At 45.8% G+C, this 13052-nt stretch overlaps 1 protein-coding gene across 2 annotated transcripts in view; it reads right to left on the reverse strand.

The window, feature by feature from the left end:
- The window catches only part of LOC146783280 (tRNA (32-2'-O)-methyltransferase regulator THADA-like), a 233738-nt gene that overhangs the window by 103136 nt on the left and 117550 nt on the right, over window positions 1–13052 (reverse strand). For both annotated transcript variants that reach the window (XM_085633313.1, XM_085633314.1), the window contains 2 exons: window positions 10233–10418; window positions 3645–3808 (listed from right to left, as the gene is read on the reverse strand). In XM_085633313.1, coding sequence (XP_085489439.1) covers window positions 3645–3808; window positions 10233–10418 — 350 coding nt within the window. The remainder of the gene's footprint in view (window positions 1–3644; window positions 3809–10232; window positions 10419–13052) is intronic.

Here is a 13052-nt window from a genome sequence, read left to right on the forward strand (position 1 = left end):
CATCAGCAGACTAGTGAGGCGTTCTGCCAGATTGTGCAGTGGATGAGTCCCAGGGGGGTGGTGTGCTATTTTATTAAGTGGTAGTTTTGGATCCGTGAGGATGTCTTTAGAATAGGTGTTGTGGGAGAAGGTACTAGACTCTAGACTCTAGAGAAGGAGAGCGGTAATGACCCTGGGAGGTGGCGTAGTATGGTAAGGAGTTACAAAGAAGAGAACTTTGGAAGATGATATAAAGTGAGCAGACCTTGGAGAGGGTCTGGAGAAAGACTGTGATGTTGGTTATGAGAAACATACGGTGTAGATTCCTGAAGAAAATGTACAGTGACAGGTCCTTGAGGAAGTGTTGTATGAGGCTGTGGTGTGATTTTCACTTTCAGTTGGGATACACTCAGTCATCACTCATTATGCCACATGACTACTTATAATGTAGGGAAAAGTTTTCATTAAAGACCCCTACTAACAGCCTTTCATGTATACAACTATAGGGCCCAAGGATATTTGTTGTGTGCATGTTGTCGTAACAATATTACGCAACCAATACCATGCTTCCTTTAAATAAGTAACTTGCTTATTTCCCCAATAATAATACTCATTACTAGTGTGTGACTCACTAGCAACGTCTACACTGAATTCTTGCAAGAACTCCCTAGGATGAGTGGTTGCCCTGCAGTCATGCTCAGAAACCATTATTAAACAACTGAGTAACAGTGTCCCAAGTTCTGTCATTCAGCAATCGGTTACTATGCACCAACAATGAGCAATCTGTTGCCATGCCATTCTAGCCAGGTAGTCACAGTAACGATGCACAAAACTATAAAACCCGGCCTCTCCCATGAGCAATGGAGCACTCTTTTCAAAGCTTGAAGCTGGACCCATCCGAAAGTCATTTTCCATCAATAAAATGCCAATCATGTGTGCAGCACCTAAATACATGTAATACATTTTACATAGCTCAGCAGGCATAGATAAAAGGGGACTGTGTGGTGTTGTAGTCCTGGTTTCAGGATATATTTCTGGGCTATTGACTAAACAAAGTTAAAGTACAGATACATATGTTCCCAAAACTTCTTCCTGGAACAAGCATCGGGTTTTCTCCTTAAGTTTTGATCACCAAAGCTCTTTAAAAATGTTTTGATTACAAATAACCTTCACTCTGCCACTAAAACAATTGGTTCATTGTGTATCTTTAAATGGAGTGTAAGTCTCATTGCAAATAATGCAAATATGGCACAGTTCAGTCTCGGAAAGTGTGTCAGCAAGAACTTCAAGTAAAAATGCAACAATAAAGAAATGTCCAGCTATGCCATTATTTTGTACATCTATCCAAAACATACAATATTTCAGAAGGGTATTGGTTAGTAGAGTTACTTATATGAGAACGGTTTCACTGAGCATGTAGTGCCTAATCTTTACACAGTATTTATAGAGAAGGAGCAAGACTTATCATTAACAGCAAACCAAGGATGGTAAAAGGAAAACATCAAGCAAACATCAGCCAGCCTTTGGTGTAGCTAGCTTATACAACTGACAGCCCCCGAATCCCCGCTTCAGCAATCTGCAGACTATGGAGGCTCTATACAGCTGGAAAAGAATTGGAAAAAAATAATCCACTATGCAAGATGTAATGTAATAGAAGCAGATCATGTAAATGTGCATTAACGATCCAAACTTTCAGCGTTATTAAGGAGAGAAATCTCTAAAGACTATTGGATCAAATACCTCAAATGGACACAACATGCATTATAATGCAGAGGTGTGGCGCCGCGGCTAGGGCGACTGACTCCAGAATCCGGACTCTGGAATCTGGGGATCACGGTTCGATCCCCGGCAGCGGCGGCAGATTAGCCCAGCACCATGTGACTCTGGGCAATAGCTTGCTTAATCTTCCCAACGGCCCCCAGCGCCTAGAGACCCTTACAGGTGATTGTACGCGCTTTTCAAATGTGGATTATTATTATTAGTAGTATTATTATTATTACCTATAGGGACAGTAAGGAGCTGCCACCAGCGGTGCAGAAATTAGCGTATGCTGGTTTTTCCACAGGGCAAATCATCGTAGTCTGGCACTGGCTTGAAACTATTTCACCCAGCTTTGACATTTAGCTAGATCTTTTTTTTATTATTATTATGGGAAGGAAACAAGTGACATTAAAAAGAATTCATGGGGCCTACTTATCGCCAATTATATATATAAGAGGGTTTAGATATACATAAGAGGGTTTAGAGAGCCTACTAATTGCCTATCATATTAGAGGGTTTAGATACATATGAAGGTTTAGAGAGCTTACCTATCGCCTATTATATATCAGAGGGTTTAGATATACAGGTTCTGATATTATATTATTGCATCATTGCTCCTTTTTTCCTTTTTGCTCTAGCCACATACAAGTTCCAGGACTTTGCTTGTGTCTATCTGAACAACGGTAAAGGAGCACATCCATGGGACTCTACTTTCATTACTAAACTTTCTATTGGTCCATCAGTTTCCAGCAGGAGGAGAATAATGCGGAGGGCGTAGAGGGGGGCATAGAACGGATCCTAGATAAAGGTGCGCAGTGATAGGTTCCTGTCAGGAAGAGTATAATGTTTGGATTTTGGAGGAGGGTTATAACATTGGAGTCTATAATCTGGTCTAAGAATCCTTTAAACGTACAATTGAGGGCGCCTTGTTCCTTAAAATGAGTTGCTTTTCCCCATCCTCTGCCCCCAAGAGAGCTCAATAGTTGTCCAGGTAAAAGGATGAAAGATTGGGAACCGGGAGTTTAACATGGACAAGCTCTTCATGTATTTGTATTGTACAAACCATATAATGTGTATGCCAATCAAAGAACACTGTAGTCTTCTACTGTTGGTTGTTGAACAATAAAAAAAAGAATAGCTGCCCAGGTAAGATATGTACTGTAAAACCACTTATTTGTTTTTAGTTCCTAGTAATAGTTTTTTATTAAATAGAACAAAAAAACAGACTACAAATATCAGGATACAAAGCAAACAGAGCATCTGGATGAACTAGTGGCGCTTTTAAACTGGAAGTGTACAACATGAAGAGATGCAGTACAATGAGCATAGTAAAGACAGAAGACCAAGCGAAATAGCCACACTGATGGAGCCCTGCGCCAGGAAGTGCATGAAGGGTGGTGGATGGGGGGGCAGAGGGGTGGGTCTCGGAAAATGGTCGTAACATGCAGGGGTGGGTGCTCAGAGGAGTTGTGCAATGATGAGGTCCTGGCAGGAGGGCACATTATGTGATGGGGTGTGCAGAGAGAGGATCCTAGAACAAGTTACAAAATAACCGGTCGTGGCATAAGACGTAAAACGCAGGGGTCTTGAAGAAGGTGTGTTTGGTGGGGCCCAGGTAGGAGGCGCATAGTGGAAGGGTCCTGATACAAGCTGTATAATGTAAGGGTCTTGAAGAGGGTGTATGGGTGCTCCTGGGAATAAGATACTGAACTAGAAGCTCTGAAGAAAGGGTGTACAATAATAGGGCTGTACACGGAGGGTATAATGTTAAGGGTCTGTATTAGGAGTGTGACCTACAGAAGGTGAATTTGAGAGTAGAGGATAAGTGAGTGGGGCACCACAGAATGCAAATAACGATCCACAGGGGAAGTGTAAAATGCAGTGAAGCTTTATGAGATCTTTACCTTAATGGACACCCAACAGCAGGTCAGTATGAGGCTGTGTTCCTCTGACAGCAGGACCGAATCCTCTGCATCCTCGTTCCCCTGCTGGGGCTGCTCCAAGCCTTTGCCCTGCTGGATGAGGGAGCGGATAGCTTGTCCCATATCAGCGAAAGATGGTGCAGCTGCTGCAACAGAGGACAATAAAAGGAGGGAATTTAGCAGAGATATATCTTGTACTCTATCTAGTGGCCCTGCTATTCCCAACACTGCAGGAGGGCACCAAGCATCCTTTCTTAATCATTAACAGCGCTCTACCAATCCTTTGATTTCGGTCCTCTTTGGAGCTTTCAATTTCCAAATCTATTTGGGATACCCTGTGGTCCACTAAGAAAGTGCTCTTTCATCTATGATTGCTGTTGGACACCCTCTTCCTCCTCAAAATTGCTTTTGTCTTCACTTTATTTTTTACATCCCTGACTGGACTACTGCAATTGTATTCACACATGGCTACGGATAAGTCACTTGACAAGGTTTTAACTCAGAAACAACACTGACAATTAAACTGAGGTCACAACTCGAAACTTTGAGCATAGATCTGAAGGCCCACACCAGGTTCCTCCAACATAGGTTAAAGAGGGCTAGATTCATGGCAGATTTTAAGCATCTGTAGAGAAGATAAATTAGCAAGCACATTTAAATGGAAAGTATTCCCAAAGTCGGTGGTTCTCATGTAAATGTAGGAGACACACAATTGTTGGACGGAATGCAGAACAAATCATAACATTCACCCCCAGTCAAGAGATCTGGGTTAAATCCATCATTCTTTTGCTCACCATGCCACCCCAGTTTAGACATGGCCATATGCAAATCAGTCTTGACCCTGTGCCTCATGGGAACAGTCCAGCCCGAACTGCCAAGCCAGATCCTCCCTGGACTGGAAACAAGCATTCTAGGACTGGTTTCGGGGTCAGCCCTCATCAGCCAACGTAGCTTGAATCCAGTGGCACAGTGAGCCTGGGACCCACGTCTGGGCATACCCGGCGCACTTAGGGCAAGAAAGCAAAAGACACACAATTGATAGATGGAATGCAGAACAAATCAAAACATTCATCCCCAGTCAAGAGATCTGGGTTAAATCCATCATTTTTTTGCTCACCATGACACCCCAGTTTAGACCTGGCCATATGCAAATCAGTCTTGGCCCTGTGCCTCGTGCTTCATTCGCCCTAAGTTGGCAGGGTATGCCCAGATGTGGGTCCATCGCTCACTTTGCCACTGGGTTCAAGGTAGACTGGCTGATGATGGGTGTTAACCCGAAACCCGTCCAAGGATGCTTTTTTTCCGGTCCAGGGAAGACCTGGTTTGGCAGTTCGGTCTAGACTGTTCCCATGAGGCACAGGATCAGGACTGATTTGCATATAGCTGGGTCTGAACTGGGGTGGCATGGTGAGCCAATGAATGATGTATTTAACCTAGATCTCTTGACTGGGGGTGAATGTTTTGATTTGTTCTGCATTCCATCCATCAATTATGTGTCTTTTACGTGCTCGCCCTAAGTGCACCAAGTGTGCCCAGACGTAGGTCCCGGGCTCACTATTCCACTGGATTCAAGCTATCCTGGCAGATGAGGGGTGAAACCCCGAAACCGGTCCTAAGATGCTTGTTTCCGGTCCAGGGAGGAACTGGCTTGGCAGTTCGGGCTGGCCATGAGGCACAGGGTCAAGACTGATTTGCATATGGCCAGGTTTAAACTGGTGTGGCATCCGGGCCGGCCTGGCCATAGCGGGCACCGGGCATTGCCCGGGTGGGCTGCCAGGCTTGGGAGGCCGGTTTTGGGCCCCTGGGAGCAGATTTTCTTACAGGCCGTTTTTGCAGCATAGCTGCAATATCGACCACTGTTATGAAATCAGCAGAAACCGGCCCTGGTAAACAGCTCGGCCACACCCCCAAACCCCTGGGAGGCTGGCCAAGCACTTTGCCAGGGCTGGTTTTGGTTCCCAGTCTGGCCCTGGGTGGCATGGTGAGAAAAAGAATGATGGATTTAACCCAGATCTCTTGACTGGTGTTGAATGTTTTGGTTTGTTCTGCATTCCGTCCATCAATTGTGTGTCTGTTGCGTGCTCACCCTAAGTGCGCCGGGTATGCCCAGACGTGGGTCCCGGGCTCACTGTGCCACTGGATTCAAGCAATCCCGGCTGATGAGGGGTGAAACCCCGAAACCTGTCCTAGGATGCTTGTTTCCGGTCCAGGGAGGACCTGGCTTGGCAGTTCGGGCTGGACTGTTCTCATGAGGCACAGGATCAAGACTGATTTGCATATGGCCAGGTCTAAACTGGGGTGGCATGGTGAGCAAAAGAATGATGGATTTAACCCAGATCTCTTGACTGGGGGTGGATGTTTTGATTTGGTCTGTATTCAGTCCATCAATTGTGTGTCTTTTGCGCACAGAGTGGCTTTAGGCAGCCTGCCACCACCAGACAGGTTTCTGGACCCCTGGGTCGAGCGCCTCTGCTCTCTGGGACCAGAAACAAAGCACATCCTGGGCGGAGGTATCGCCACTCCTCCCCCAGGATGGGCACAGTGCTCAAAAGGAAAGTTTCAAAGGACTGCCGCCATTGTAATGTGACCCCCAGCCTCTGCTGCTAGCAGATGGCAGCCCCTGGTTTACACCCCCACTAAAGGCGGGAAAACAGACGGGAAAAAATTTAAGGAAGAATAGGAGGTGTCCTCACCTCTGCCAACTCCACCCCTAAGGTGGGGGAGGCGAAGTGAAGCACATCTTTCAGTCCATGCCATCTTGAAGATGGGGAGACTCCTCCAATCAGGGCTAGGATTCTGCTCTCTCCCACAAAATGGTAGCATAATTGAGGGTGTCATCACCCCAGCTAAGGTTCCCATTGGCCCTACCTGACACTCCCTTAAAAAGCCCCTACATTTAGTATTTGGGTTGCTCCCCCAGACCCTGAAACTAGTTCCTGGCGACCTAAGGAAAAGGGCGAAGAAGACACCGTGCAGCGAAGCCTGAAGATGCCTAATGACTTGGTCCCAGCTCTACCGGCCTCTCTCCAGCTTTAAAGACCCTGCAAAAGGAGGCAACACCTGTACTGCACCCAGTGACTTCAAGAACCCGAGGAAGACTACCTGCCTTTCAATAAAGACCAGAGACTCCAGAGGACATCAGATCTATCCTCAAGAAACCTACACAAAGGACTTTGGTGCCCTCTAGATCTGCAAGTCCTGCCCACTATGCACTTTTGGCCTGTGTCCAGGTGACCCACCAATCCAGAACAGGTTCCCCAGTGATACTGACCTCAAGTCCAGCGTTGGCTGCCCCTCCTGGACTCCACAATGACACCTGCAGACTGAATCCAGAGGCTTCACCCCGACGGCAACCGGCTCCAGTAAGAAGAATTGGACGTCAAAGGACACCCCTGCAACCAAAGCCCCTGGGCGTTGGTGAGCTGAACCGACGGTTGCTCTATGACCTTCAGTACCTCAACTTACCTGTGCTTTCGCTGGTCTCACTCCTGCAGCCTCCGTTGCGACAACTGCAGCCTGTTTGTCCAACTGAGTTTCTCCACTGAAGAGCATTGGGCACCTATGCTGTATTTACACCCTGCACCCGGCTGCCCCTGTGGCGCCGGTGGTGTATGTTTGGTGCGGCTTTGTGGCCACCCATGTGCTTGCTCTAACCCCCAAAGCTTGGCCCCTGCAACCGATTTACCTAACTGAAAGCAGTGTGGCTGCAAGTGCCCCTAGTCTCCATTGAAATGCTTTCGGCCTATCGCCGAATTTGACTTATGTGCCGCTGGTGGTGCAGACTTTGTGCTTATCTGAACCTTGCCCTCTGCTGACCTTAACCTCTGAAGACTGGAACTGTAAGTTGGGTACTTACCCGTAAAACCACATTGTTGTTTTCCTCCTTAGAATGGCATTGAACTGTTTGAAAATTTCACCAAGTGTCGACTTTTAAAAGACTAAAATATTTTTCCTGAAAAACGAACTTATGTTTTTGCAAAGATCTTGGTCTTAAAATAAAACTCAAAAAAAGCTTATTTTTCTAAAATCGGTGTGGATCTCCTTTTTAAGTCGTGTGTCCCTTATTAATCTATGTGGGTGCATATAAATATCTTACACTCCTCTGTGGTCGGCCTACGGCTGCTCACCCACACTACCACTAATAGAGTACTTTGGGTTTACATTGAGCCCTGTACATTTCTGGGGAATCTCTGGACTCTGTGCACGGTATAACCACCTAGTGGTATACAATATACAGAGCCAGCTTCCTACACACTTGTTGTCTCAGCTTACAGGGGTACACACCTAGCGCTACAAGTATTTGGGGATTTGATTCAATTACAGAGTGAAGTGGGAAGTACAGCAGAAAGGAAAGGTGAATTAAGTAAAGATGCACGGTAAAGCATTTTTAAGATTTTATAAAGTTTATTGCTCTAACCAAGTATTTCCTTCAATCAAAGCATTCAATGGGAAGATTTTTCCAATAACTTTGTTTGGTGCTTCAGTTTGATAATCCCAAATGATGCATACAACTAGCAATTCAATTACAAAGTAATGTTTTTTAAACAAAATCGCACTCACTGCGTTACCAAGAATCCAAATTGGTGATCAAGCACTTTAAAAATAAATAATAACATAACAAGTAAGTATCTTGTTGAGAAAGGCTTTGGGGTTAGAACCATCCACTCAGTGTGTGCATACAGCTTGGGTTAGTGCACTGTCAGCTGACAAAATGTAGTACTTTTTAAATTAGCGGTTTAGCTAAATAGAGAAACCATAATACACTGCTAGCTGATGACATCATGAAGCCCTGGCAACCAGCTCTGCAACAGTCCATAACTACATAACCCTTTTTAGGTTGCCTCCTACAAGACAGCAAAGCTGTCTGACTATGAGAAAGACATCTTGGGGTCTTTTCAGAAAGTTGACTCGGAATGCATTTCGCTCGTGGCTTGCTATTGGCTTTGTGGTTAGTAACTCACATTTCTGGCTTTCGATTTCCTAGCTTTATTTGCTTTAGGCTGTGCAGCTTGAGTTCGGACCTCCCCATGCGAAGCTGCGCTTACAGTATTCTTCCAGGAATTCATTTTCTGTCATAAATAGGCCTTTAAATCTTGTTCTTAACTAGCCACATTTGCTGGGTGTTCAAAGACCAAGGTCAAATGTCAAGCTGTGTTTTCATGGAAGCCTGGTGTTTATTTTGCTTTCAGCGGACCTGAAAGTGAGAGCGTTTACATGAAAGAGGAATGGAGTGTACTTTCTCCATGGAGCCTGCTTATGTCCTTTTTTAAAGTTTTATTTTAGACATAGCCATCTCAAAAGGTGTCTCGTTCGTCAGCTGCACAAAACATTTGCACGTTTTTTGCAGAATTCCTCTTCTTTGGTGAGTCCATTTAATGTGTGAAACTGCCTTTTTAGCAAAAAAGTACAAAACCGCATTTCAGCGCAGCGTCAGCTAACATATGGTGATACTGGGCAATTTACACTGTAGCCCATTCACTGTGCAGCGCAGGATAAGATCTTTTCACAGGAAAGAGGCAGCCACAACGTAACACAATTTAACAAAGCTTGGTTTTCCCTTTGATGTGTAAAGCATATGCTTTATTTATGACATCTGTGGCATCTCGTTTTGAAGAACTGGAATAGTTTAAAGGCACTTTTTATGAAAGCTTTTGTGTTTATATTTAGTATACACAATAATTATGTATTCCACTTGCAAAGGCACCTTTCTCTGAACCATATATTACTGGAAATAAACATTTCCTCATTTGTCCTTGCAGGCACACTGGTCATGATTTCAATGGTGCAGCAGGTGCAGGGGCACAGGTGCCAAAAGGTCTAGGAAACCCAATGAACACCGATTATTGCTATATTTTACTACTAAACAAGCAGCCACAAGTGCAGTTACCTTGCAGGCACTAGGGCCATGATTTGAATAGTGCAGCAGGTACGGTGGCCAAAAGGTCTAGGTTACACTCTTGCAAATAACTTCAGTGTTGTGTCTCTGTCCTCGGTCTTGCTGGTTCGTTGAACATACTTTAGTGATGCTGGGACTCTTGCACACTTGACACTACATTCTGCACTATGTTTCTCTATTGTTGCATTTCCCTCTCTGTAGCTAAATGTTTTGAAAAAATGTTGGTTCCTTCACGTGCCCGAGGCGGTGTTCCACTTGACCTCCCTGTCATGAGTTTCAATCTCTAAGCCCATAATATACTACAGGAATATTGGTTCTTTTACAGTTCTGAGCTCTGTTTCTCTGTTGTGGTTCTTCCTCTCTGTGGGTTGAACACGTTGGTGGTTCTTTGACAGTCTCGAGACCATCTAACTCGGGGTCTCAGTCCCCTAGACTCCCCCTGGTGCATTGAACATGCTTTACTTATGTTTGTTCTATTACAGTCTTTACACTACCTTCTGCACTACACTTCTCTATCAATGAGTTTCCCTCTTTGTGGGTTGTACTATTATAGGTGCTATCACAGTCCCAAGGCCACATTCCTTTAAACTTCTCAGCTGACGGATCTCCACATCGATAGTCGGGTCTGCCCCTTCTGTACAGTGAATGCGCTGAACTCACGCCTCTGGCCTCACCTGGTTGTTCAACGGTTGCCTCTTGCTTTCCATAGAGCACCCGCAGGAGGAAGATGCCAATATTGCTCACTGTGGTCACCGAATTCTCGATCAACTCCTTCCAGTGGTGCCTTAATTCCATCTTCTGCAAACAGTCCATCACCCGAGGAGCTTCCAAAAGACACTGGCGTATGGCTAAGATTACCCCTGAAACAGATAATTATTGTTAACTGCCATCTCAAACACTTACATACACACACACTTTACAATGAATTGAGACTTCTCAACTTCTGCCAGGGCAACAGCAGGACAGTATTCTGCCAACCTTTGAAAATGGACTAACTAGTACTCCTGTTTTCTTTGAGGAGCCTGAGGTTTTGTCACAGTTATCCACCTCTGCTTGCAAAGAAGCTTACTCCGCTTACCAGTGAAAAGCAAATCTGATTCAACGCTTCCGACATCACTGCCCAGGAGATGAGCAATCTGCTTCCAGCTGATCTGCATGAGGAGAGAAGATCTGTTCCAGATTTCAGCATAAGGTGTAGAAACCTGCCCCATCTGCTGCTGAGGAGTGGTCTACCCAAAATTGTCTGGGGGAGAGACATTTCCCAGACGTTTGAAGTGAAACAAGAATAAAATGCCTGAATGTATTTGTGTGAGATGATTCATGTCAAATCCTTCTAACCAGAATATGAGAGGCCTTAACATACTTTCTCCGAGGAATGTGTGGGTTCTGTATTACCATCCTCGGTCAGAAGGAAACAGTCTGCCCCAGGTTTCTCTTTAACAGGGAATAGGTCTGCATCAAACGTCTCTTTGAAAGGCAAAGGACCTCTGTACCAAGTTACTTTTTGACTGTGAGGACAGACTCAGTTTTGCCTTTGAAATAAGAGGCCTGCCCAGGGTTCTCTTAGGAATGAGGTAAGTCTGCCCCTAGTTTTTCTTTGGAAAGCAAGGAGCCGGACTTTACTAGGTTTCTCTTTGAGGTTCTTCTAAAGGGGTGTTGTCTGTATCAATTCAGTTTGGCAAGGATATTTCTTTGTCCCAGGCTACTGTTTAAAGTTGAGGTCTGCCCTTAGATTTTCTTTAGAGGTGAAAGGTCTGTCCTTGGTTTCTCTTTGGGAAGTGAAAGGTCTGTCAGAGGTTTCTCTTTGGGAGGTGAAAGGTCTGTTATCAGTTTCTCTTTGGAAAGTGAAAGGTAAGTCACAGGGTTCTCTTTGGGGGGGGGCGAGAGGACTTTCTTAACTTTCTTTATGGTTAGGCAGGGCTGCGGGGAGTGTCGGTCACAGTGTTCTATAAAGATGAGACTTGCTTTAGTCATCTGTTTGAGGGGTGAGAGACTTGTCGCACAATTTACTTACCTTCGGTAACGAAATATCCGTAAAAGACATTAGTTAGTGATAGATTCCTTACCTTAGAATTACCCTCCAGGCGTCAGACTGGATCCGGAAAGTTTTCGGCAACAGTACCCCAGCGCGTCGGAAGGTGGCGTCGTGCAGCTCCACGTCCGTTGTAGGCATCATGATAGCCGGAATGACATTGCGGCAGCTACTTAGCCTCTCTTCCTCTCTGGAAGGGTGAGGAAGCGGAAAGAAAGTGGGCAGGGTGATAGTTTGCCCGATGTGGAAGGCAGTAGCAACCTTTGGAAAGAAGGAAGGACGAGTGCGAAGCACAACCTTCTCCGGATGAACAGATAGAAAAGGAGGTTTACAGGAAAGAGCCTGGAGCTCACTCACGCGCCTAGCGGAGGTGATGGCAACCATGAAAGCAGTCTTTAAAGTCAGTAAACGAAGAGGACAGTTGTGAAGCGGCTCAAAAGGAGCGCACATCAAATAATTAAGAACCAGATTCAAGTCCCACTGCGGCATCACAAACGGAATAGGAGGGAAAAGGTGAGTAATGCCTTTGAGAAATCTACTTACGACAGGGGACTTGAAAAGAGAGGGCTGATCAGGGAGTCCGAGAAAGGCCAAAACTGCTGAAACGTAGCCCTTAATAGTGCCCAGAGCAGAGCCCTGCCAGGCCAAAGAAAGATGGAACAAAAGAACTTCTGAAAGAGGGGTAGAAAGGGGATCTACAGCCTTTGCTGTGCACCATGCCACAAATTTATTCCAGCTGCAGGAGTATACCAATTTAGTGGAGGGACGCCTGGCTGCTAGAATGACATCACAGACTTCAGGAGGCAAGTCAAATGGAATCAACTGTCGCCACTCAATCTCCACGCAAGGAGGCGGAGGCTGGACAGGTTTGGGTGGAGGACCGTCCCCTGCTGCTGCGACAGAAGATCCTCCCACAGAGGCAGTCGGATCGGGGGATCCACGCTCATACTGAGTAGCTCGGGAAACCAAACTCTTCGAGCCCAGTCTGGGGCCACAAGAATGACTTGGGCCCAGTTGCGCCTGATCTTCTTCAGCACTCTGTGTAGAAGTGGTATAGGCGGAAAGGCGTACAATAGACCACAACTACACTTGTGACGAAAAGCGTCGCCGAGCGAGTGCCACCTTGGAAATTCCAACGCGCAGAACTGCTGACATTGCCCGTTCTCTTCGGTGGCGAATAGATCTAACCAAGGCTCTCCCCACTGTTGAAAGAGACCTTGCGCCACCTCAGAGTGAAGACGTCATTCGTGATCCATCATGCACCTGCGGCTGAGTTTTTCAGCCCTGGCGTTCAAAGAACCTGCTAAGTGTTGAACCACAAAGGAAATGCCTTGACTTTCCAGCCATGTCCAGAGACACAGAGACTACTGACATATGGTCCATGACCCCACCCCGCCATGCTTGTTGCAGTACCACATGGCAGTGGTGTTGTCTGTGAACACCTTCACTACTCTCCCCTTGA

The sequence above is a fragment of the Triturus cristatus genome, chromosome 11, assembly GCF_964204655.1.
Source record: "Triturus cristatus chromosome 11, aTriCri1.1, whole genome shotgun sequence".
Lineage (NCBI taxonomy): Eukaryota > Metazoa > Chordata > Amphibia > Caudata > Salamandridae > Triturus > Triturus cristatus.